The sequence below is a fragment of the Physeter macrocephalus genome, chromosome 4 (genome assembly GCF_002837175.3).
Source record: "Physeter macrocephalus isolate SW-GA chromosome 4, ASM283717v5, whole genome shotgun sequence".
NCBI lineage: Eukaryota > Metazoa > Chordata > Mammalia > Artiodactyla > Physeteridae > Physeter > Physeter macrocephalus.
In genome coordinates, this window is record NC_041217.1 from 122,837,023 (window position 1) to 122,864,834 (window position 27,812).

The 27,812-nt window shown below is 34.1% G+C and overlaps 1 protein-coding gene and 1 long non-coding RNA gene across 2 annotated transcripts in view; one reads left to right on the top strand and one right to left on the bottom strand.

Moving 5' to 3' along the window:
- The window catches only part of NEGR1 (neuronal growth regulator 1), a 947,519-nt gene extending 939,864 nt beyond the window's left edge, over nt 1-7,655 (top strand). Inside the window, exon 7 of the mRNA XM_055084516.1 lies at nt 7,121-7,655. Within this exon, the coding sequence (XP_054940491.1) occupies nt 7,121-7,245 (125 nt within the window). The 3' untranslated portion in view covers nt 7,246-7,655. The remainder of the gene's footprint in view (nt 1-7,120) is intronic.
- LOC129392085 (uncharacterized) overlaps nt 1-27,812 on the bottom strand; it is a 344,173-nt gene that overhangs the window by 21,985 nt on the left and 294,376 nt on the right. The gene's annotated exons all lie outside the window — the stretch shown is intronic.

Genomic DNA, 27,812 nt, shown 5'->3' on the forward strand with positions numbered 1-27,812 from the left:
TTGCACTGTGTTTTAGATTGAATCCATGGTGCATAATTTCTCAGTAGACTAATATACACTCTTATGAATCCACGTTAATCACTTTCTTTTATTTGAAATCTAATTTAGGTGTAAATAGTTCACTTCCCATTAAGGTATAAGCTTCCTTAGTAAAATGTAAGTTGAGGACAGGTTTTTCTTATGGAAGCAAAGTTAATGTAGCTAAATAACTCTACTTAAGATTGCAACAAGAATCTTAAAAATATGACTCAAAGCTAGTTTAGTTAAAGCTTCAGTAATTTAAGGAAATTGCCTAGGCAAGTAATTGGTATTATACCAAACTAAATATTTCACAGTTACATTTGCTTTTGCCTAAAAATAAAAACTGGAGCAATACAAGGGAAAACTGCCAAGACTGAAAATAATATGCAGCAGCTGTAAGTAATTGGAAGTGATAATCATAATTAGACAAGATGTAAGATATGTATTAAAGCCCAGATTGGATCTTCCTGTTGGCAACGGGGAGAAATCCCAAAGGCCTGGACCCCACACATAGCCCACACACTTCTGCTTCATGCCTGAGAGCCCCTCTGAAACCAAACTTGGCATTAGATCAGCCCTGAAACCATACCCAAGGCCATGCACCATACTGTTCCTCTTGGGAAGAGACAGAGGAAAAGAAGAAATGGAAGAGGTCATACTCCCTGCTTTCAAGGAGCATGCAAACCAGAAGAAACTGGCCAGTTATCTAGCAGTAATTCGCATTAAAGTCCTCTGAAAGAAGCCAAGGTAATGAAGAGAATAAATATTTTTGTAAGATAAAATGGAGGACAGCTTTGTAAGACCAAAGAAACATTGATTCATCCAAGTATAGATCAAGAATGAAGTAAAATAGGCTTGTTCCATGGAAAACATCTCAAGCTAAAGAGAAAGCTCTATGGGGACAGGAGCCATTTCTGTTTGGCTCAGTGATTCAGAGAATGCCTCACACATAGCACACACTAAATTTGCTAAATGAATGAGCAAATGAATAGTGTTTAGATAATACTTGAGGGAGTGTTTATCTTGTGTTAAATATTGTACTGGGTACTTTAAATGTATCAGCACATTTAATCTTCATGATCACTTTTGAGATACTACCAATCCTCATTTGCAGATGAGGATGCTGAACTAAGCACAGCTAAGAAACGTGCCTAGGTTAGTCTATTTAGAAAGAGGTGGAGCTGGACTTTGAACCAAATCTGGATCTACCGTCCATGTATTATGCACATCATATTTTAAAACTAGAGTGCCTTTAGCTTTACTAGGAATGTGGGAAGAATAACAACCAGACTTTTCTGTTCTTTGTTTTAAATTCTGATCTGTAAACCACACCAAAGTAGCCTCCCTGACACACCCCATTTCATTCCTTCTTTTTCTTTTTCTTAAATAAAATGGCAAACTTGACAGCATCTAACACATTGCTCAAGGGCTGGGTATTCTCATTCTCTCTCTCTTAGTTTTAAATCTTCACCCTTTTGTTTTCTTCCTCCTTTCCCTTCCTTTTTCTTTCTCTTTTCTTTCTCAATTTAAATGTCTTCTCCTTTCTTCATTCTCCTCCTCGAAACCAAAGACAATTAAATAGATAGTAAGAAAGAAACAGAAGTTTCCTCCTTCCACACTTTGCCTTAAGAGTAAGAAATCATAGGAACAACTATTGAAATAGGGTATTTTATCAAAGTGGTCATGGATTACACAAATCATATTTAGGAATATTTTCCCACATTCAATTCAAAATATATCTGTTAAACACATTTGATATAAGATACAAATGCACATATGACAAGGAGGAATGTTCCATAATTTCAACATGCTTATAGTCCAGTGGAAGAGAAAGATATAAATATCTTTCTACATATATATTATACATATATATAATTTATTATAAGTAAAAATGGATACATTTATGAAATCAGGTATAAGCAGGAGACTAACAATTCTTATTAGAGAGATTAGGGGGTGCCTTATGGAGGAGGTGGTATTTTAGATCTTTAAGGAGGAATAGGACTTTGATAGGTGGAGAAGGAGAAAAGGAAGTAATGCCTTTTAGGCTTAAGGATATAGCATGTGCAAATGACAGGGAATAATGAAAACACTCTATGTGTTTAGAAAATGGCTCATGTGACTGGAGCTACAGTGTGTATGAGTCTGGATAAGTTGACTAGAACCAGATAATAGATGTCCCTGAATGCTGAGCTACACAACTTTGGCTTCCCTCCACAGGCAATGGAAACCCCTGAAGGCTGGGGCTAACGTAGGTTTCTACTCTTGCCTACACTAGTACAATCTACTGTCCACAGAGTAGTCAAGAGTATATTTTAAAATGTCAGCTAGCCTCCTCTGCATGAAACTGTCTTGTGGCTTCTCATATCACTCAGAAGGAAACCAAACCCTCACTATAGCCCAACGATACCTGTGATCACATGCCCTTTCCCTTCTAATACTACTTAGAATGAGTAGCAGTATGATATTCATAGGCAACTAAAAACATGGCAGGGAACATACAACAGATCTGACCATCCCAGAGACATAGCTGGATGTCTTCAAATTCAGGACCATATATGGGGGCCCAGGTTTCTCCCTGTCTTTTGCTGCAAGAGGATGATGCTACAAAGTTTGATACATGCTCTTCCCCTATAATCTGCCTCATGATCTTTCTTCCTGGTCCTGCTGAAATGCTGAAGGAAGGTATTCTGACTCTGTACAGGTCTTAGAAGGTAAGAATGAGTCTAAAAGTAGAGAGAGAAGAAAGAATAAAATATGGGTCATGAAAGTATTCTTCTGAAAAAAGAAGTCAAGATATTGTGTCCCCTTATGTGTTTATGGTGATAATATTGGAAATGGATGTGAACTTTATCATCATCCAACAAATACTTAATTGAACACTTACTAAGTACTAGACTCTGTGTTCTGTACCAGTGATAAAATATACATATAATAAATCTTGGCTTGAAGACATTCTTGGTCTAATGGGGAAAGATAGATATGTAAATATGATATTAAATATAATGCCAAATTAATTTGTCATATGGTTTTATAAAGACATTTCACTTTTTAAAGATGATATTTGAATTGAGTCTTAAAGCTAATATCTAATAGCTAACAGTTATTTTCTTTAATTTCTTAACGTTTTCTATAATTTCTTAAATAGCTGATTGGGATTTAACATGCCAAGCAAATCTAAGTGGCCCAAATAGTACTAAGACCCCTAACTTTAGTACCATTAGCCTTGTACTCTAAATCACTCAGTCTACAAGTCCCCCCAAAACACATAATAAATATCAGTCAATGAGATAAACATCACATAATAATAAGATACCTAAGTCAATGGGCTACTATGCTGTAGTTTTGTAAAGTGAGATATATATATGTACTAACATGTATATCACTGCATTTTGTAAAAAATAATTGTTACTGTGTCTGCTGCCTGTACTACTTACCTGCCATGAGTCCTTGGGGAGCCCTCCCGTGTTCATTCATTATCCTTATAGTAATTATATAAATCCTAATGTTCAATATTTGCCTTTTTATTTATATCTCCAACTAGAATGAAACTTTCCTGAGAGGAGATTGAGATTTTTTTATCTTTGCTTGTGTTCAATTCCCAGGACCAAAAAACAATGCTCAATGTATACTTAAAGATGATACATGATATATGACTTGGCATTAGATATCTGACCTCACATTCCCTTAACTAACTTTGCTCTTTATTTTGGGGCCTACTAATTGTCAATAGCTACTTTACAGTACATTTTCTATAATCTTCAATAATTGCAAGTAACAATGCTGCAACAGGCTCCTACTTTATTTTAGGACTAATGGAAGTATTGCATTCACAAACAACTAAAAAATACATACATTTGAGACATCCATGGAAAAAAATATATACTGTTAATTACAAAGTAATACTTAATTTTTAAATATGATATACATTTGTCATGTCTAAAACAATAGGAGGCTGAGTAGAAGATAAAGGCACATTGGAGAAAAAGCTGGCATTTAAGGTATATGATAAAAAGGAATATATATGGAGATATATGAAATTGAGTAACAAAAGGTTCATACCCACCTTATTATATATTGTATTTCCAGTACTTAGTACAGTCCCTGGTACCTAGTTTAATAAATATTTGCTGAATGAATGAAAGAAAGCATATGGTAGATTCTCTAGCTTATAGACAAGTGGCTTGCTTCAGAAGAGATTCTCTTTTGTAGGAGAGACATACTCCTTTTAACTCTGACCTATTTATTTATTTAATTGAATTGTTCATTCAACAGATATTTCTTGAATATCCACTATGTACCAGAACTTACCAGACATTGTGTCTGGAAACACTAAGATAAATAAAACATGACCTAGGAGAGCTTACAGTCTGGTGAGAGAACTAGATATGTACACAAATATTTGCAATGCAGTATGATAGTTGTATAAAAAGGAATATATATTGTGACCTAATGACACAATAGGGTAATCTGCTCAGCTTGTTGGAGAAAGAGAGGGGATTCAGGAAAGATTGCCCCAAAAATGCATTTTAAAGGATGAGTAAGGAGTTTTGAGAGTCTTTTATACTCTACCAACTTAATGTACTATTTAATTTGTCATGATATAAAAATGTTATCTTTGCTTTGTGTGCTTGGCTTTTAAGATCTATTTCTTATTTATGAAATCATTTTATGTGCTTTGCTTATTATTAGCCCTGTATTATTATACCAGTTTTATTGCACTCAAGATTCTTAAAAATACAGCAAAAATAACTCTGAAATAGCTGTCACTGAGAAGGTAACAGACCAATTAAATATTTGTTTATATTAAAAAAATAAAACATCGTTCTAAGTCTTGAACAAGAGAAAATAATTTAAGGAGTTTTGTGGTTTTAAATTAGACTTCTTACATATCAAAACTTGAAAAGCTATCTGTTCAACAATAGACTTATTTTCTTCATCATCTTCTCCTTGTTTAAAACTCATTTGTGATGCAAATAAAAACCAACTAGTTGATTTTGCTCCATGTTTACTAAAGAGTAGTAGTCTCAGCCCTTGAATCTCACTCACATAGAATCAACAATTGTACTGTCAAGAAAACTCCCCACTGGCAGGGGCCAATTCATGTTTCATCTCCTTTAATTTCTTAGAGTTATAAACAACACAATTTATTCTTCTTGTAACATGAAAATATAGCCATTGGTGAAAGTTCCATTAAAAACTAGCTGTTGGTAATTCAAACTCAGTGTGACTAAAACAGCTTCTGGATTTATGAATTTGTGGGTGAAACAGTATTTTTTTAATTGCATTATTCATTTCCTAGTAGGAAACAGCGCATGAAATCCAGGTTTCATTAAGAAGAGGTAGTTAAAAGTATGTTGGTGGAGTCTTTTATTATTACTATTCTTATTCTTATGGTAAATGAGAATCAGTCTCAAGCAAAGCTGAGCATGCCTGTGACAGTTTCTGTAACACAATATAATTCACATTCAAAGAGGCAACTGTCCTCTGTGAAATGAAGTGGAATCCATTCAGTAGACTCCCACAGTATCCCAAGCTTGGTGAATCTCTAGGTGAAACCTCTCAGTGAAAGTTCAGCCTGACTTAGCCAAGTACCCACAGGAGATTCTCTATGTATAAAACTGTGATCTTTCCAATGTATGAATGTAATCATACAATTCAATGGCTCAAAATTCTTCAAAATCCTCCTTCAGTCTAAAAAGCTAAACTTTTTTTCATTACAGTCAAGGTCATTCTATCTGCCTACAGTTCCATTTCAATTCTCTCCACTCCAGGCCTCAAACTTCACAGTCCCGCAAGACTAACCTACTTTTAGATCCTAGAATACATGCCGTGCTCTCTCTTTTCCTCATGCCTTTGAATATATTGTTTTCCCTACCCAAATGATGGTCTCCTTTGGTAAAACTCTCTGTTAAATCATCCTTCCCTTACCCAGGCAGATTTAAATACAGAGTTTTCTGTGTCACTGCAGTTTGCACATGCAATTCTAATGTTCTTAGGATTGGAAAATATATTAGAAGAGAAAATCTCTTTGTTTTTCCAGCATTTTGTATAGTATTTGGCCAATAAAAAAGATCCAAAAATATATGCATGTATATATGTATGATATCACTTAGATGTGGAATCTTAAAAAAGTAGAACTTGTAAAAACAGAGAGTAGAATAGTGGTTACCAGAGGCTGGGAGCTGGGGAAACTGGGGAGATTGTTGTTTAAGTGTACAAACTAACAATCAGTAGATAAATAAGTTCTGGAAAGCTAATGCACAGCATAGTGTTTATAGACAACAATACTGTATTATAACCTTCAAAGTTGCTAAGAGACTAGATCTTAATTGTTCCCACCACAGAAAAGAAACGATAATTATGTGACATGATAGAGGTATTAGCTACCATTATGGTAGTAATCACACTGCAATATATAAATGTATCAAATCAACACTGTTGTACACTTTAGACTAAAACAATGTTATAAGTCAATTATATCTCAATAAAAATTTAAAATATATACTAGGGCTTCCCTGGTGGCGCAGTGGTTGAGAATCCGCCTGCCGATGCAGGGGACACGGGTTCGTGCCCCGGTCCGGGAAGATCCCACATGCCGCGGAGCGGCTGGGCCCGTGAGCCATGGCCGCTGAGCCTGTGCTCGGCAACGGGAGAGGCAACAACAGTGAGAGGCCCGCGTAGACAAAAAATAAATAAATAAATAAATAAAATAAAATATATGCTAAATGAATATTGTCCACTAATGCAAATATTTACAATGAATGTAAGAGGAATAATAATGTTAGCTGATATTTGTTGAATACTTAGTGTGCGTCTAGCCCAGTGCAATGTGCTACATGTGCTTCATCTCCAATTCTCACTGCAGCCCTGCCAGGTGGATTATATTATTTCTATTTTGCCCTTGAGAAAAGTGAAGCTCAGAGAGGTTAGTCGAATAGGCCACACATTGTCATACAGCAGAACCAGATGTGAACCTAAGTCTGTCTGACTCCAATGCCAGTGTTCTCCCCAGTACACCCGGCTGCCTTTTGATTATTGTTAAGATCTTGAAAGACACAAATTAGATTTTGATTTATTCTTTTCCATTTCTTTCCAGCTCCAAGTACAGCCCAGTATGGAATTACCGGGAGCGCTGACGTTCTTTTCTCCTGCTGGTACCTTGTGTTGACACTGTCCTCTTTCACCAGCCTATTCTACCTGAAGAATGCCATTCTACAATAAATTTAAAGACCCATAAAAGGCTTTTAAGGATTCTCTGAAAGTGCTGATGGCTGGATCCAATCTGGTACAGTTTGTTAAAAGCAGCGTGGGATATAATCAGCAGTGCTTACATGGGGATGATCGCCTTCTGTAGAATTGCTCATTATGTAAATACTTTAATTCTACTCTTTTTTTGATTAGCTACATTACCTTGTGAAGCAGTACACATTGTCCTTTTTTTAAGACGTGAAAGCTCTGAAATTACTTTTAGAGGATATTAATTGTGATTTCATGTTTGTAATCTACAACTTTTCAAAAGCATTCAGTCATGGTCTGCTAGGTTGCAGGCTGTAGTTTACAAAAAACGAATATTGCAGTGAATATGTGATTCTTTAAGGCTGCAATACAAGCATTCATTTCCCTGTTTCAATAAGAGTCAACCCACATTTACAAAGATGCATTTTTTTCTTTTTTGATAAAAAAGCAAATAATACTGCCTTCAGATCATTTGTTCAAAATATAACATATCTAGATTTTTCTGCTCGCATGATATTCAGGTTTCAGGAATGAGCCTTGTAATATAACTGGCTGTGCAGCTCTGCTTCTCTTTCTTGTAAGTTCAGCATGGGTGTGCCTTCATGAAATAATAATTTTCTCTTCATCTCCAACTAATAAAAGTGTTTTTGCCAAATTCTACAATTTGAAAGCAAAAGTAAACCACAGTGATAAAGTTAAACTATATCCTGTCTCTAAAGAACAAAGGAGTTATCAAGCTGTAAAAATCTCTTCCCTCATTACCAGTAGCATTTTGAGAATTTTGCCCCACGATGACTCAGTTTTGTGATGAAAAACAATTTAACTAACATAGTACAGGTAAATCTACCATATGATTTCTTTAGCTGTAGCTAAATGTTATAGCCACTCTGGGAAATAATTCCCTTTAAAATGATAGCACAGTCCATCCAAAGGATTGCCTAGCAATACAGCATCTTTTCCTTTCACTGTTCCAGGCCAAAATTTTTAAGATGGTTTGTCAGAAAGGACACAAAGTCCAATTACCTAATATTACATGAGTTGGTAAGCACTCAAAATTTTTGGTTCTGTGGCAGGTAAGTTGGTATGCTAGATATAGTGTTCCTGTGAATAGGAGTATTTTGCCTATTTTCCATCTGAAAACATCACTCAGTTGATAGTTTGGTATGCATATTGTATTTAAAAAGCTCCAAAATATATTATAACAAATATTCCATGCTGGTATGCAGCAGATCAATCCCTGAAAAAACAAATTCTGCAGTTAAATCTTTCTCTATAGCCATGTAAGCTCAAACAAACAAGGTCAAAAAGAAAAAAAAAAATTACCATGCTTTATTTCTTCTTATATGATATATGTAAGATGTGTTCAAATGAAGACCAGCCACTGGTGATGAAGAATATCTTTAAATCTACTAATTATTAACTTATCATGGATATTAAATTATTTCTATAATAAAGAATGAAAACTACATTTTTGAAAGAAAATGCTGTTACTCTAAGAAGTATTATATTACAAGAATAGTTTGTTGGTGTTACTCTTTACTAAAGAAAGACCATAGCCTTGAAAGCCATTTTACAGGTTTAATAAAGTTACCAATTTCACTATACCTAGAGAGATTTCTGCAAATAGCTCCCTTTTGCAAGTCATAATAACTACAAAACACCTACTAATATAGTTAGAAACAAGATATTTCACAGAGGTTGTATACATTTAAGATATCTAATATTTTGCCCTGAAAGAAATGTAAGTAAAATTTAGTCCCAAAGTACACCATAAATCTGTTTTAATTAGAAATGTGAATCCTAAATGAGGAGGCATAAATGTACAATATTTCCACAAAATGGCAATAATATGGCATAATGCTACAAATTTAGTCACTGTAATAATTTATTACATTATTTTGACTGATATAAGGGTTTTTCTTAAACACATATGGCATTTTAACTTTGATTATTATTGATTTGCTTTTTAAAAATATTCTTTGTGGAATTGGTGAGTAAACTACAAAATATTTTTTGTGTGTATTGCAGCTTTAAAGTGGCACACTCCATAATAATCTACTTACTAGAAATAGTGGTGCTACCACAAAAGTGTTAACCATCAGTACCATTGTTTGGGAGAAAGAAACAGATCAAGAATGCATATTATACAGTGATCGCTTTCCTAGAGTTAAAAATACCTCCTCTTTGTAAGGTTTATAGGTTAAATGTGAGGTAAATTGAGGTATAAACTATGGATGAACCAAATAATTAGTTCAAAGTGTTGTCATGATTCCGAATTTGTGGAGTCTGGTGTTTTTCCCATAGGATGTGACAGAAGTACAGTCATAGCTCAGTAGCTATATGTATTTGCCTTTATGTTAGAAGAGAATTCTTGAGTGACTTTTTAAATAGAGGAGGTATTCACTATGTTTTTCTATATCAAGCAGCATTCCTAGTTGTTAGGCCCCTGGACAGAGTGAAATCATGAGTATTTATGAGTTCAATATTGTTCAAATAAGGCTACAGTATTTGCTTTTTTGTGTGACTGTATTGCATATAATGTTCAAGTAGATGATTTTACATTTATGGACATATGAAACGTCTGATTACTCCATTTTATCAGTCCTGATTGTACAAGATTGTTGCAATTTCAAAATAGCAGTTTTCTGAAACTGATTTATCTTTTGATCTATAACAATTTTTCTAGCTATTCATTTCAGCATTATATTTCCACGGGTTTCATTGGTGGGACTCTTTTTGTTGCCCCTGAATTTTTTTCAAAGAAAGAAAAAAAAAAAATAAAGAGCAGTTGAGAAAAGAGAGTAGAAAGAAAAGAAAAAGACTGAAAAGGGAAAGAGGTAAAGGGAGAAGCAAAAAAAAAGAAAGAAGGAAGAAAGGAAGGGAGGGAGGGAGGAGCCAGAATATTAGGGTAGCTGACTTAATACATTTACATTCTTTTAACTGCAACTGGTGTAATTATGTTTTACAACGATCCCATTTGAAACATAAGTCCTGTTACACCATTAAGTTCCTATTATGCAGCAATTATATAACAAAAAGTACTGCCCAAATTACAGTATTGTGATATGGGGTGACACTAAAAGATTTGAGAGAGAGAATGTCAAACTTAAAGCCACTTTTGGGGAGTTTAGACTTAACTGAAAAATTAATGCTTCATCATAACATTTAAGCTATATCTAGAAAGTAGACTGGAGAACTGAGAAAATTACCAGATAATTCAGGACTATACATATATATATATATATATATATATATATATATATATATATATATATAAATAAATACCCCAGTGTGTGAACTCAGAAAACTCTGAGAAATTTATCAAAGCCAATTATCTATATTGATCAAATTTACTGAATAATTGTTAATTTATCCATTGTGCTTAGCTTTGTGACACAGCCAAAAGTTATCTATTTAATCTTTTCAATAAAAATTGTTTTTTGAAACTCAGAAATGATTTAAAAAGAGGTCAGGTTTTTAACTATTTATTGAAGTATGTGGATGTACAGTATTTCAATAGATATGAATATGAATAAATGGTATGCCTTAAGATCCTTTGAATATGTATTTACTTTAAAGACTGGAACAAGCTCTTCCTGTCTTTTAGTAAAACATCCGTATTTCATAATCTGATGTAAAAATATGTTGTACTGTTTCCAATAGGTGAATATAAAGTCAGTTTATCAATTAAAATATGTATTTGACTCATTTGAAAACTCTATTAGTTTAAGGGAAAAAGGAAGAAATAGTAAACATATTTCTGCTATTCCCTTCTTCATTTTCTGCTGCATCCACTGTACCACATTCACATCTTTCAGATACTCCAATGCAATACAAGGTGAAAATGTTAGATGCTACAGTTTTAAAAGGATCCATTTTGTAGCCTTTCTCTCTATTGCTGATTCCCAAAGCGTTTAACAAGCTGAACTACATCTAGCCTAAAGAAGAAATTTTCTGGAAAGATTTTATTATCAATTATTTAGAACTTTTACCTGCTGAAATGCATCAAAGTTAGTAACAGAGACTGATGATGAAATCCTGTTGGTTTTTCAGGCTAAACATCCAGGCAGATAGTACAATTACATAAGACAGCTGGGTATAAAACAGGGAGTATATACTCCACTTCAAGGTATTCAGATACAATTTCAGTAAAAAAAACACCTTGCTTTCCAAACAAAATGTGATTTGGCTGAAAGCCCATTTTTTGTGATGGTTATAATATGCAAATGAGAGCCACCCCAAATGAATGATTTAAGCCATCTTTTCCAAATCTGTCCATTTATGCTCATCAACCAAATAAAAGGGAACAATATGGTAGATAAACAAAACAACAGACTATCTTTACTTGGTGTAACAGGCTATTTTGAAATATGGGTGTCATTGCTATTCTGGGAAAACCATATCTACCGAATCCCTTCCCCCTCAAAAAATGAAAACACACACTAATAAACATCTGATTTTCCCACTGGCTCATTATTTCTCCCTTTGTAAATTCTATTCTGCAAATAATCATATGGCAACAGAAGCATCAAGTCTCAGACCCTGAAAGCTAGCATATGAAGCAGAGCTATTTTCTCTCTGAACATAATAGGTCAAAATAGAGATACTTCAAAATGACATCTAGGTATTTGGAAAATAATGACTTGATTTTGCCTGGCAGGCAGAAATTTAAGAATTTTAAGAGAAAATTTTCCAAGAATAATTCATTCAAGATAATGTAATTTGATCCAAACACCAGAGTGTCAATGTACTCTCCTGAACTTTCGAAGAAGCATATACCTTCACATTCGTGTAAGCTTTTGTCTAATAATCCCAAACTTACTGAAAATATTTAGGAATTGACATGTTTAGTAGAGAAAGAAAAAATTGGCAAATGAATCAAATAAATACTTTCCAATCTTCCTGAAGAGGAAGAAAGAAGGAATAGTTTACAGTCGTCTCCCTAAAAGCTCCTCCCATAGTCCTCTTAAGACTACCATGACTCCCCCAAGGTCTTCAATCTAAGAAACGTGCTCCACCTCAGAGACAGATGTGGCAGTTAGAATTACTCCTGAAGGGTCACAGCTATCTCTACCTTGAATTTTACGATGGCAAAGTACTTCAGCAGACATTACTACTATGACTTTAAATGTACTTTAAAACGTTATTATTGTCTCATTGATGATGAACATGATATTCAGAAATTTTAAGTCACTTGCTAAAGATTATACGTCCACTAAGTGGCAGATCTGAGCCAAATGTGCAATGCAAAAATATTCCCAATTTGTTTCAGTTTCCATGAGCCTTCTTAGAAATAGAAAAAGGATGTGATCACATCACTAGCTTCACAAACAACTTATATGTACATTTATATTTAATTATAAGTAACTGTTTATATGTAGATAATTTTTTTTTCCTTTAATGCCATCCTTTTATTTTCCAATGCCTCCAGAGGGTACGTGGTTTAAAGACAAATCACATTATACATCTCATCTAAAACTTCTGGAGTGCAACTGCCTTTGGACACACAGCCCTTGATAATATTAGGCCCATCACACCAAATGGAGGATCTTGTCATAATCATTTGTAATTTTTAATATAGCATTTTGAAAAAACCTGCCAAGTTTTGAATAATCCACTAAGACTATTTCCTAGGCATCTGCAATCAACAGAATTCTTAGGGAAATGGAGAGCAGAATATATACACATTTTTTTAAAATTCACAATAGAATACTGATTTTAGTCTTGAGCAATGTTGTCTGAGCCAATTTATATCAAAATACTAATTATATGCACATCTGTTTGTGCTGGGGCAGTAGAACAAGAGAAAGATTCTAATTTTAGAAATTAGGCTATATACAACCTAAGGAATACACTTGTATTTTGTTGTCAAAATAGAAATATAACGCGAATCCTGTGAATGTCACTCTAGTTTGAAAAAAATGAAAAGCATAACTTTCACACACATGTAAAATGAACACATTAATTCAATAATGAAGGACTAAGATGTTACATCCAGATAAAAGGATAAATCCAAAGAACAGGCACATTTATAGATCAAGAATATTGAAATTAATATGCTAATAGAGGTAAAACAGGCTTCTTCCAGAATAAAGAATTTAATTGAAACTTTAAACAACAGAATTTATTTATGTGTTGACTGACAAGAAATACTTTGCCTAGTTATCATTTATCTACAACTTGTAAAATAGTTCAAATGCAATGAAAGGTAGAGTCCCCATAGAATCAGAACCAGGTAACCTGGATGGGTGTGTGCTAAATAATGCATGGGTTTTTCATTGCAATCCAAATTTTCCCCTAAAATGATGAGATGCAAAAATCTTAAAAGCAGTTGAATTTAATGAATTGCCTATATTTTAAGGTTCGATAATATCTCTTGCAATGACTCAGAAAAAATAAACCCAAGTTATATATATATCTAATGTTCTATATTCTCTATATTCTAATTACTCATTTTCTTCCTTAATCCACAAACCATTACCCAATAGTTTGGAACATATAGAAGGAGAAATAAACAAAACATAACAAGGATGGCCTTGCTTCAAGAATCTACCTTGTTGAAAAATGAATATATTTTGGACACTTGTTAAAAGAAAAAGTTTTTTGTCATTTGGAGGGAGGGGCATTTAATTCAGGGGATAACAGGAATTTTACATGAACAGCAATAAGGAAAATGAAGTAGCAGTTGAGATGGCAATATCTCTTCAACCAAAATCAACGGTAATGGTAAAAACATTGTAAGACTACTGCTGAGCTGAATGGTCTGCTTCCACTTAATGCTAATGAGCCCAGTCCTTGCAAATTTTGGCTTGGTAGAAACTACAGGAGGTAGCATGGTCCATTAGGCTTTCAAAGCTTCAAAATGTTAAAGGGGGTGGTTTTCCTCCTTCATTTCAAATGAATTGCTGAAAGCATTGGGATGTTCCTCAGTGGAACTTTGAATTTGCTAGTTTCTTCATTAATTTTGACCTTTTTGCATTCAAAAAAGTTAACTTTACACTAAATGCAGCAGACTTCTACCTCCTGCAGGTTTGAATTGTGCTTAAACAAATACTCCAAGCACATGGAATTTCCTGAGAAAATTTGGGGACCTTATTTTAGAAAAAGAACTTATATAATATTCTTTGGAGACTATAATATGCTAATAAAAAAGAACAAAGTTTTCTTGGTTGTTCTAAAGCACCTAATAGAATCCACAGAACTCTTACATAGTTTTCTAAGTAGTTTCATAAATGTGGGTTGTGGTTGCCCTGAAACTTGATATCTCCCTACAGCACATTTGACATGTGACCTGGCAAAAATGTGGTCAACAGCTCATTTATGACATACTCCTTAAGAAATTGTTGCCAGAGATTTGAAACTGCTTCAAGCTGATGTCTTTCAAAACAAAGCACATACTCACACATACAAACACAAAATCACATTGCTATCAGTGATCTGGAAAATAAGCTTCCAAGCCAGCCATGTGGTGTTCTGGATAATTCAAAAAAAAGAAGAAATGACAACAGTGCAGCCAGCAGTTTCTGTTTGTTTCATTTGCTAAGATTTTCACATAACTAACATCTTGTGATTTAATTATGCAGAAGATGGCACCTGCTTTAAATGCTGACATGGAGAAAAACAGATTTTTTTGGAATAAAATTTATTTCTGGAAATACATTTTTCCTGTTGATAGATATGTAACTAGTTCATGCTTTTGAAAGTCTTACTGTCTAATAATTTTAAATGTTGAAGAGGAGAAAGATTGTTTTTTTTTTAATTTGGAATTTTTTTTTGCTGGAAATGTATATTTCCAATTTATAGATAGACAACTAGCATGTGTGTCCAGAAATTTCTATTCTCTCATAATTCAGTTGTAACAATATATTAACAAAACTTTCATAGTTTAATATATGAGGAATGAATATCTTTTAAAAAGTAACACAAGAAATTATACAATGAGCTTCATTTTTATGTTTAGGTACATCCTCAGGCTAGTATCATTTCAAGAAGAATCTGTCATCTGTTGATTTTGGATATGTTAAAAATAAACAGTTTAGAATTAAAAGACATTTACCTTAACTTTTGTCAGATAACTCAAAATGTTCACGTGACATCCATCCTTTCATGCACTTATCCTACAGAAAAGTGTGATTGGTAACCTTCGAAGATAATTTTAAAAGGAATTATCTGATAGAGTTAATCTGGATGTTTAGAAAGTCACCAAACTGGAGCAAAAGTTCTCTTTTTCTCTAATCCTTTCTCTAGGAAGCCAACCTCACCTTAAATCTGAAAAGAGAAAGAAGAAGAAGGGAAAAAAGAGGGAAAAGGGGAGGAGGAGAGGGAGGGAGGGAGGGAGGAGAAAAGGAGGAGGGAGGGGCAGAGAGACAGAGAGACAGAGAGAGAGAAATTAACAATGTATTTTCTGTTCGGAAAAATAATAGGAAAATGTTGCCAAAGAAAGACTTCCTGTGTGTGTGTGTGTGTTGGTGTGTGTACTTACTGCTGCCCAGATCTATTATATAATGAACAACAATGTCTTTTCTTCGCAATATGACTTCAGTTTCCACATTTATAATCAGTAAATACAGTGAGGTGAATAAAGGTTGCTATTCTATATTTTCCAAGTTGTCATTCCTCTTGTTTCTTTAAAAGTTTAATTACTCTTCATCTTAAATTGTATTTGGGTTAGCATATCATTATTGTTTTCTCAAGAAAATATGACAATATTTCATCACATATTATAATGAAAGTGATAAAACATCCATTGCTCTGTGACTTGGATAGTTAATAGTGAATTCTCCTAAGAAATTGCTTAGTAAGAAAATAAAAGCTGAATTTGAATAGTTTACCACTTTATAAATAGGCACAGTAAAATAAAGAGTCAGATCTTCTGTAATTGTCTGGAATAAGTTTTAGTGATGTTTGAAAAAAATCCCTAAAGTCCTGAGAATTTAACTCTTAATATCAGGCTTTCAGAAAAACTGAAAAATATTTTTCAAAAGTAAATAAAGTAAAACTTTACTTTAAGGGGTCTCAATGTTTTATAAATCTGTGATACCAGTATATTCACATGTCATAGTCTATCAGTCTTGGTTGCAAACAACAGAAACAAACTGGCTAATTTGAGCAGAAAAGGAATTCATTGGAAGAATCTTGGCTAGCTCTCAGAATGATGGAAAATCTGGAGAACAGGATGACATCAAGACAGGAAATGCAACCAAAAATGCAGCCAATAGGCAGCCAAGCACACAGCTAAGGTCATGCTACAGGTAAGGATACCACCTTCATGGATATCTGTCATTTCCATTGGAATCTCAGCTCTACTATTGCTACCTTGAGTAATATCTAACTGTTCCCATATCTGCTTCACTTTCCTAAGATCCAAAGTCCTGAGCAGTTGACCAAACCTATGTTTCTACACTCAAGAACTAAGCTGTCAGATGCAGGAAAAATCTACCCCACTTGAGTTTTAGAAGCAGGAGGTGGGGCTCTTTCTTTTACTAAGATCCATTCATAGGAGCTATTTCCAAAGTGATAGGGTGTTCAGATTCTATCCAGTCAAAATTTGAAAATTGCCCATTACACGTGCCTCTAAGCAGGTGAGTTTGTAAAAAGTTGTACATGGAAAGCCATTATACATTTGCTGTCAACCTAATTTAGTGGATATTCTCCATTTTAACTATTACTGAGAAAATGGTTTAATTATGCCTGCATAGTTAGGGTTTTCTATACAAAGTTCTTTGGCTGATCATTGAAATGAATATATTGAACAATTTATCAGAATTTTATATTTTATTTGATGTAGTCTTGAAAAGTATAGTGGAGTTGATACAAATTCTAAAGTTAATATTTCATAAGTACTAAAAATTCAATTTGGGGAGATATATTTAGATAGATTGATAGATAGATAGCTACATAGATAGCTACATAGATAGATATTACTTCTCTCAACATGAACATTTCCTAGTAGGGGAAAAATTTGAAAGCCATTTCTTTGCTTAAACTTTCCTTTTTAAAAACAACAATCAAACCAGACAAAAAGTCTCCCTCACTCAAAATATCTGTCTAATATTTAGAGTAGAATTAGCATATTATCCTGAATCTATATACTTCTTTCAATGCATAGTTCAAGTAAGGGTTTTCTTAGGAGTAGTCTGGCTTCCATGTCAATTATTTGTTTTAAATGTAGAGAAGCATAAAATATTTTATATTACGTTTAATATTTTAGTTTTTAAAAAGTTTTTATTCTATATTGGAGTAGAGTTGATTAACAATGTTGTGTTAGTTTCAGATATACAGCAAAGTGATTCAGTTAAACATATATATATACCAATTCTTTTTCAATTTCTTTTCCCATTTAGGTTATTACAGAGTATTGAACAAGAGTTCCCTGTACTGTACAGTAGGTCCTTGTTGGTTACCTATTTTAAATATAGCAGTGTGTACATGTCAATCCCAAACTCCCAATCTGTCCATCCTCCCCACCCTTAATATTTTAGTTTAATAGGCATTTTTCTTGTATTCTTAATTCAATGCATCAAACAGGATCATGTGTGTAAGCAGGCTGTAAAAGGGTCATATTAAAAATTAATATTGAAACTAATCACCCTTGGGAAAGCAGCTTCACAGAACAGCCCAGTATTCCAAATCAGATCAACTGTCTCTCTTTTAAATTGAAATTATAGTAATGTTAGTTTAAGCATTGATAAGCTCTGATGATATGGAGATTTTCAAAAACTCTGTGAACTGAATTCCAGATTTCTGTCCCAGAGAAAAAACTTTACTTAGATTCTGTTATCTATGAAGTTCCTAAATTAATAATTTGAATGATGTTATAATGAGAAAAAGAGTCAAAAAATTATTAATCTGAAAAAATAACAAAAAAATAAAAGCATAATAATTCATTGAATGGCACATTCATGGCTAATTATTTTATAGATCCTTTATTTCATAATAAAAGGGATAATGAGCGACTACATTCAGAGAAATAGGCGCCATTATTTTCCTAAAGTAATAGGCTTTAAATCTTTGGAAGTGAATAGGACACTGTATCCACCTGTAATCCTTAATACTCAATAAATTTCCTTTTTGCATTGTCCTACATCATTTAGAGTGACTTAAAATGTGATATTCATTTATTCACCACACACTTATTGAGTGCATACTTTTACCAAAACACTGAGTTGTTATACAAGGATGAGGCATCACAATGTAATGGGAGAGACGGACACATAAATGATTAGAACACAAATTTTGCAACAGAGTATTAAACACAAACACTGCAAATGTATTTGTGAAGTGTTTGGGGAGCACAGAAGACACAGAAATTAACTGTATGAGGGAGGCAGGAAAGACTTCACAGAAAAGGAGACACTGAAGTTTGATCTTGCAATATGACAGTTTTGTGCTGACTGTAAACTGCAGTAAAATTTTGATAAATATGAGCTTGAGTCCTCGTGTCAAAACAGTAAAATTCTTTTTAATTTATGGCCAAAACATTATCACTTACATACATCAAATGCAAAGTTGATACTCACTGCCTCCAACTATCTCTTCCTTCCCATCCCTGTTGAATTCACTGTAGTCAGGTTTCTGTTCCCACACTTCGGTAAAACTCTGTCATAAATGATCTCCACGTTGCTAAATCCAAATGTAATTTCTCAGTCCTTGTCTTACTTGACTTGGTTAATGGATTGCTTTCTCCTTCTTAAAAATACTTTAAAAAGTATTTTCAATACTTGGCTTCCATAAAACCGCATTTGCGTATTTTTCTCCTTTCTGCCTTTTCCTTTTCAGATTCTTTTGATGATTCCTCCCTTTCTTCCAAATACCTAAATGTGAGACTGCATTCCCTTGCTTCTCTTTTTCTGCTATACTCAATCCCTAAGAGATATTATTCAATATCTCAGCTATAAGTGGCCTCTATATGCTGCTCCATATCTGTATCTCTAGCTGAAAAGTCAGCACCAAACTCAAGGCTGATGTACCCACCCACACTCTCAGTAACTCCACTTGTAATGTCAAGAAAACATCCCACACTGAAAGATGTTAAATCTGATCTCCACATATTTCCCTCTAAACTAGCTCCTCCTGCTGTCATCCCCATCTCAGGAAATGGAATTCCATCCTTTCAGTTGTTCAAGCCCTAACATTTCAAGTCATCTTTGACTCATTTTTCTCTCAGACTCCACATTGTGTCCATCATTAAGTCCTGTCAACTCTAGTTTCAAAATACATCTAGAACATGATGACTTCTCATTACATTCACTGCCCTGGTCTGAGACCCATCATCTCTCGCCTGGATTTTCATAATAACCTTCTAACTGGTCATGGATTCTAGTCTAGGCTTCTTCACTCTATTTCAACACTGGAGTCACAGCAATCCTGTCAGATGTGCTAAAAACCCTCTCATATTTCTCCATGTCACTGAGTGGAACCAAAATTTTTGCTCTGAATCACAAAGTCCTACATGATCCAATATCTCATTTTCTCTATGTCATAATTCCCTATAACTCTTCCCCATATTCATTTGACTCCAGTCTCACTTGCCTCCATACTGTTTCTCACACATGCCAAGCATGCTCCCACTTCAGGTATTCACACTTGCTCTTCCTTCCACCTGGAATGAACTTCCTTGCAGATCAACACGGATAGATCCATACCTTCCTTTAGGTCTTTCCTCAACTTCACCTTTTCAGTGAAATCTTATTCTTTCTAAGATTGTAATTTCCATCCCAATTATTTGTATCCCTCTTGTTTTATTTTTCTCTTTAGCACTTTAACTAACACTATGTAATTTACCCATTTATCTATTTTATTCTCTGTCTTTCCCATCAGAATATGCTTTATTATGGCAGAGACTTTTGTATGTTCTGTTCACTACTATATCTCTAATAGTTAGAAGCAGTGCCTGACACATGATAGATGCCCAATAAATGTTTATTAAATAAATATGTGGTATACAATGTAGGGATTCAGGATTATAGAAATCAGTATCAGTACTGAGTATTTATTCCTCTGTGCTCTGAGGAAGTTACTAAAAAAGAAGTGTGAATATTTATATTTCTTGCCAAATCAGAGACCCTTTCAACTGGTAGAAGGAAGGGAGCAATACATCAAGGCATGAATCCCTGTCCCAAAGTCTACACTGATTTCTTCCCAGGCCAGAATTCCAGCTGAAAGTTGAGGTGGTGACAGTTCTGGAGCTGAACTTTAACAAATGTTGCCATTCTTTCCATGAAAGAATGTGTTTCCCAGTTTTTCTTCTACTTTCCCTAAAAGCGTACCCAGTTTTAACCCTGGCCAAAGACTCATTTTATTTGTTTTGATGTTTCTAATTGGGATTATTCACTCCACTGAAGGATTTGCTAAATATATATGGTCAACCTTGCGTGTAATATTGTGATTTTTTGCCACCTCATGTTCTATTTCCTTCCAGAAATTCATACAAAATATTTCCATTGGAATATAAAAAATTAACTCTATTGATTTTCCATGCCAATTACAGCAACGTTATTGAAAACAAAATAGTTGTTTAGTTGTTGAGATGATCATCCAAAATTTTACAATTTTAAACAATCTCAATTAAAATCAGCAATAAGCTATGCTAGATTTCTTAATCTTCAAAATTACTATTTTCAGTGGGATTTTTAAAAGCTATCTGTTTTGAGTGGTGTTTTTTTTTAGATGCCCTAACTTATATAACAGATAAAAGTTGAGATCTCAGTGGCTTATCTCAATTTAAGTTTATTTTTCATTTATGCCAAAGCCAAATACAGAGCTGAATGGTTGTGGGTGAGGGGTACTTTCCTTCATGGAGGTATTCAAGGACGAGGCTGATGAAGCCACTGCCATCTTCAAAACATGGCTTCCACAGTCAACTCAAGCATTTAATATCCAACTGCCAGGCAAAGGAAGAGAAAGAGTAGAGGAGCATGCAGGAAGTCTTTATGGGCTAGGCTTAGGCATGGCATAAATCATATCTACATTCTGTCAGCCAGCACTCAGACTTCCAGCTCCAACCTATGACAAGAAAGTCTGGAAAATGTGTACCAAAGACAAAGAAGAAATAGATTTTTTTTTTTTTAATTTAGCCAGTCTCTGCCACAGTCTTCTCTTTTAGTCACTAAATATCCATTTTTCCTTTTGCTGCCACATACAGCACTAATTCTTCCACTCTCCTAAAGTCCTATCCAGTCATTGCATTCAGCGTTAAGTTTAGTATCTTCTAGTGATACAAAAACTCTCCATTAAGTTCAAATGTGGCTCTTATGAACATAAAACAACATATTTCCATCCTCTACTCCCGAACTATACACATACGCACTTTACGAAGGTAGTTAAAAAAATAAAGTAACCACAATAAAAGCTTCCATTCAGAAAGGGAAAAAGGGGCCGTGGCAAGAGATTTATGAAGCCCTGCAGAGCTGACCGTTTAAAGGGCCCCTACACATGAGGAGGCGCAAATTTCTTGATTAGGCTCTGAGTTTAATTTCTGGGAACATCTCCTTTATCCATTTTTCTCCCTGGTCCCTTCCTCCATCCTTTGAAAACTTCTTCGTTGATCCTCATCACCACACCTGAAGTTGGCATGAGACATCAGGCCCTCCTTTGGGGCTGTAGAGAATTTGGAAGTCTGATTCCTACTTTAGTTAGAAGGCCACATCCTTAATCTGATGCTTGACATAGGCCACTGGACCCTCCAAAGTGATTTCAATTTTATTTCCTATTTTTAGAAGTGTAATGGCAGCCATTTTTCCATCCCTCTCTACTCCCAAATTTCTATATTTTCTTCATTTTCTTTGATTTCTTGATCCAGGCCTGGAAGTAGGATATATCATTTCCATTCACAATCCGTGGGCCAGTTAGCCAGACGTCAGTCATGAGGCCCTACCCAACTTCAGGAAAGGCTTAGAAATGAAGTCCAGTTGAGGACTTAACAGAAAGGAAAACCCATCCGGTGAGCAGCCAGCCAATTTCTGCAATAACTATTAAGTTTAAAGGATTGTTACAATTTGGAGGGCAGATTTTTGTTTTGTTTTGCCTTAAGATTTCATGATATAAAAGACAATGATGACAAGAAAGTCTTGTGAAATATATAATGTTCATGAGGATTTCATTTTCTGGGAACTCTTGCTCTAATAATAATAGCTTGATTTCAAAAACTGAAAAAAGGGACACAAATAGCATAGTTTTGAAGAAATAAAAGACTCATTCTGCCTTATCTTTCTTTGGCTTGGTTTTAGAATCATGTGCTTTGAACACACTTCTTGTCTGTCTTCCCCACTACACTCTTAGCTCGTGAAAGGCAGTTTTCATTGTTATATACCCATACCAATCTTGGGAAATGTTCAAGACTCCGGGGAGTGGAAGAGGATATGAATGCATTCTTATGAATTTTGAAGAAATCAACTAATAAATCCTAATATCACTGTGATCAACTATGTGTCCTTAATGAAATGTTTAAGCATTAGAAGAAACATGTTTCCTATGACAATATGAATTATTCTTTGGTGAAAGTACCAAAGCATCGAGTCAAATTATCTTCTTAATTTATGTATGAATGACTAGTGTGTGGAACTTTTTTTCATGCAGAAATCCCATGAGCAATCTTAGAGTGAGGACAGAGTCTTCAGGGTGCTGTTATCCACTGCATTAATTTCCAAGATAGGTTTTCCACTAAAGCACTACAGATTTCAGCTTCTAGTAGTAGTTCAGCTGAAGGGATGATTCATGACAGGGATAAAAGTGTGAGCTTACTGGGAGACTCCACATACAAGTAGTTCATTCCTTATGGCTAAAGGTAGAACCAGGAGCAGGAAGTAAAGTATGACCAGCCTAAATATATCTAAAATTCCTTGATGGAGGTTTTCAGAACAAATTAACAAATAGTAAAATTTGTCTATGTCTCTTTAAAAGAATAACAAACAATTACCTCTAGTTTTCACCTCTATCATTTTAACTCCTTCATTATTAGTTTTAATCTCTGATAGATAACCTGGGCAAAGCTAAGGTATTAGCCTCATTGTGATTCACCTTCAAGGTTATTAATGCCCTGTTATGGACTGAAAGTGTGTGTCCCCCCCAAATTCATATGTTGAAATCCTAATCCTCAATATGATGGTATTATGTGAGGCCTTTGAGAGGTGATTAGATCACGGGAGTGGAACCCTCATAAATGAGATAAGTGCCCTACAAAAGAGACCACAGAGAACTCTCTTGCTCCTCTGACAAGTGAGGAAATAGCAAGAAAACTACTGTCTATGAACCAGGAAGCAGCTCTCACCAGATACCAAATATGTCAGCACCTTGATATTAAACTTTTCAGTCTCCAGAACTGTGAGAAATAAATGATTTTTGTATAAGACACCCAATATATTACTATAGACATCCATATGAGTGAGGCTTTTGTCTGTGGATGTCTTCTCAAAGTTTTCTTCTGGAATGCAAGGAAAACCACTTTGGTATTGATGTGAAGACACAGTACTTCTCATGCTTCTGCCCTCATGGAAAGCATATATTTTCATTCTCAGTTACTCAGCAAATCATATTTTCTCTTTATTTTTCTCTGAATAGCAAAAGACTCAGTATTCTTTAACATATATATTTATAAAGTCTACTAGAACCACTTCTTCAACAAATTTCCATCACCACATTACAAGTTGGATAAAATTTTAAAGCATCTTAATTCAGTAATTTTTCTTGCCAAATGTTAAAAAAAAGTGAAGAGTTTTATTTCCTTTGACTAGCATGGACTTAGAAACTGAAGACAGGATTTTTTTTTCTTTGACTCATTAAAGCTTGAATTCTATCATCCATTTAATTTTATCCTCATTATACATTTTATTTTCACTAGTTACCAGAGACTTAATGATTCTAAATATACAGTCTGTCAGCTCAGGACATCTGCAATAAGCATTTTTTTTTCACCATGATTATGGCATATAAAACCTTTAGAGAATTACACAAAGCCTATACTATTCATTCCATTTTTAATCCATCCCTTGAAATTAATGGTTTCTATTAATTAGACAACAAAAACTGAAAAGGGAAAAAATTGAAGGTGCAGTGTTTTTCATCTAAAGGTACACTGCTGTAAGACATGTTAAGCAGTTGAGCCAGATTTTAATGAATTCTGAGATAAGTTTTAATTAGGGTTGACATATGAACTGAATAGTTCTACAGTACCCTATACATGAGGGGTTCTTTTTTAAAACTAAAACCTAGAATTATTATATGCAATTAGTGTTACAAATGAAAAGGTATGAATGGCACATTTTTGGTACCAGGAGAATATTAATTCAGACCTCATTCCTAACAGGCTTCAAGCTCACACTGGCCGCCATTTGCTAATTGTTCCATATCTCATAAAAGTCAACATTTGGATATTTAATCCATAAATAAAAGGTACAAGGACAATATATCTGTTGTTATTGTGCTGGTAATTTTACTTCTAATTAATTTAATTTCTAGATCTACATGATTTTTAAATTGTTCTTTAAAATATTCTACATGTACCTAGTGGCAGATCCAATCTAATCTGAAAGATGGTGAAGAGTCAATAGCCACACAGTTCAGGTAAACTTAATAGACAATAATGTTGCAAATGGGCCAATTGTGCCAACTTCTATTAGAGCATATGGCTTGTTAGTTAGCCAACAAATAAATGACTCACTTTAAGGGAAAAATTTATCTGGCCTACTGGACAATGAGGTAGAATTCCTGTAACTCATTTGATTCAATACTAAAGAAACAGAATGAGGTTACTTTAAAACACTGCTCTACCCCCACACTTTTAAAAGCATTCAGACAAAAACCCAAAACTGCTTTGAAGGTCACCTAATAATTTTATGTCACAGAAAATGGCAGCAATCTGGTTCTTGAAGAAAAAACTATATTTACTTCCTATCAAAAGTAACAACTTGAATAACTACATGCCAAAGTATATTGTTGAAGGACTAAAAGATCTCCTGGAAGACTTTATGATGGAGCAAAAAATGTGACCTAGAAGAGTCTCTAGTCAATAGGAAACTACAGAGTAGATAAAAATATCACCAGAAACACCATCATCAACATCAGTATTATAATACAGATAATAATACATGTAAGTATTATTTGTAGATATACCATTTCATGGGCACTATAAGAAAATAAGGATGCTGTCCTATTGAAACAAATGGTCTAAATTGGGCTATGGTTAGTATTACTCTACATCAAGGGTCAGTACACTTTTTCTCTGAAGAATCAAACAGTAAATATTCTAGGCAATACGGTGTGTTGCAACTATTCAGCTCTGCCATTGTAGCATGAAAGCATCCATAGACCATGGATAAATTATTTGATGTGACCCTGTTTCAATAAAACTTTATTTATGTACACAAATTACTCTGCATAATTTCACTTCATAAGATAGTCTTCTCTTGATTTTTTCTAACCATTAAAAAATGTAAAAATCATTCTTAATCTGTGGGTTGTTCAAAAACAGGTGGTGGCCTGGATTTGGTCCATGGAACAAGATTTGGTCCATGGGACATAGTTTTCCCAGGACAGGCTCACTTTGCATCTATTGGCCTGACTTAATTATTAATTGGTTCCCCTTTCAATCTCAAAGTGTTCTGTTATGGACAATAAATTATATGGTCACCCTAGCTATGGTGAAAATGTATCCAAACAAAAAACCAACAAAGCATGCAAGATACCCAGCTTTACAGCAGAAATACATTTTAAAAATTTTATCTATAAATATCAGTAAATTAGCATTATTGAAAATAAGTGCTATTTGTTATCTGACTTATATAGTGTACACTTGAAAGCATAACTGAGTAAAGAAATGAAACTATTCAGCAGCTAAAGAAAGGACCCACTGTTTGAGAATACTGCATACCACAGATAATAATTAGGTTTGTCTGAGATGAGCTGAAGGGATATTCAGAAGAACAAGGAGAAATGAAACATAAACTGAGCCAGCCTTTATTTTTATGTTGATAGAATATTATTTATGAAATACCATGTTCTGACACAGGTCAAGCAGTCCTGTTTAATATCTGAAAACATCATTATAGATAAGGTAAATTTTGACGTGGTAAGTTAAAAGGAAACCAAAATTTTGCCTAAAATTTTTTTCATGAGTTAAAAACTGGAGTACTAAATACATAACAGATAAGTAACAGAAAGGAAGCCTTTTTGGAAGTCTCACACATCAAGAGTATTTTCATCTCAAGACTGCATAATTAATCCAACTCAGATTTTTACAATAATCAACATAATGTACAAGGTATTTCTTCCAATCTCAGTATTCTGCAATCACATTTGCTGGTTAGACACAAAGCACTACTGAATTTTCCATCGAAAGGTTTTCATCTGTCACTCAAAATGACCAAAAGTGACAACACAAACTTTAGGTTGACAGCCACAATTTCATCAGGCGGATGCACAATTCAAAGAACATATTTTCTCCTTCCAGCTCAAAGGTTAAAATGTACCGTAGCACATAAAAGCAACACTTTGTACCCCATGAAGACAAGAAATAATAGTCATGCTTTAAGGAAAAGCATGCTATGTGGTCTTGGAACCTATAGTAAAAACTCATGGGCAACCCCATGAAGTATCATAACTCCATAATTTACCCTTCCTCTCTGGTGTTCAGACAAGTACAACTCTCTGTAAAGTGGTTTACTGTTAAAAAAAAAAAATCTGTCATAGCTTCACTTCCACATTCTTTTATTTTTTTCCTTCATTGAAACAACAGGCTTCACTGAAACAACATTGTTACATATCATGTCTGAGGAACCCAGTATAATTCAAGGTCATCATATACCAAGAGGACTAAAAACCAGAGCTCCTGTACAAACTACATACCATTAGTTCTATGACTTTACCCTCTTCTGACTGCTAATTTACTCTATGTTTTAAGAAGATCATTATTAACAACAATGGAATTAATCACATTTGCCTTCATAGAATTATCATATTATGAAGAAAAAACTGATAAAAAACATAAACTGACAAAACAATAAAAGAAAATCAATATTCACAGTAAATGAGAGAGTGATATTTATAGCCTAATCAAAAAGACATGGAAAGGATGTGTAGGGCACAAAAATAGTATCCAGGTAATTTATTCCTGAGTTACCTGGATAATAGCTGAGAATAATTCACACTAAAATGACCATTTCCCCCACATCAAATCTTTCAGTACATTCTGCTGAAGTGCCCAGATATTGGTTTCTAATCCCTACCAACAAATGTTGCCCTTTCATTGACTTCCTAGTGTGATGAAGTGGCAGAGGACATGCACTTGAAAAAGTTTTCACACTAGAAGCTAGTCTCAGTGAACCTTATTTCCTACTTGAATGCAGTGTTAGGTGTTAAAAAAATGTATACCTGGCATCCGGAGGAATATACTGACAGTACTACTTAAAGTCAACTTATATAAGCAAATATCTTTTTATATTTTTTTCCATAAAAAATGAGTTAAATTCTACATTAAAGTCAAAGTTTAATAAAATGAAAATTTCAAAGTTTATAACGCACATATTTTGTTAATAAAATTTTAGAACATCTTATGTCTG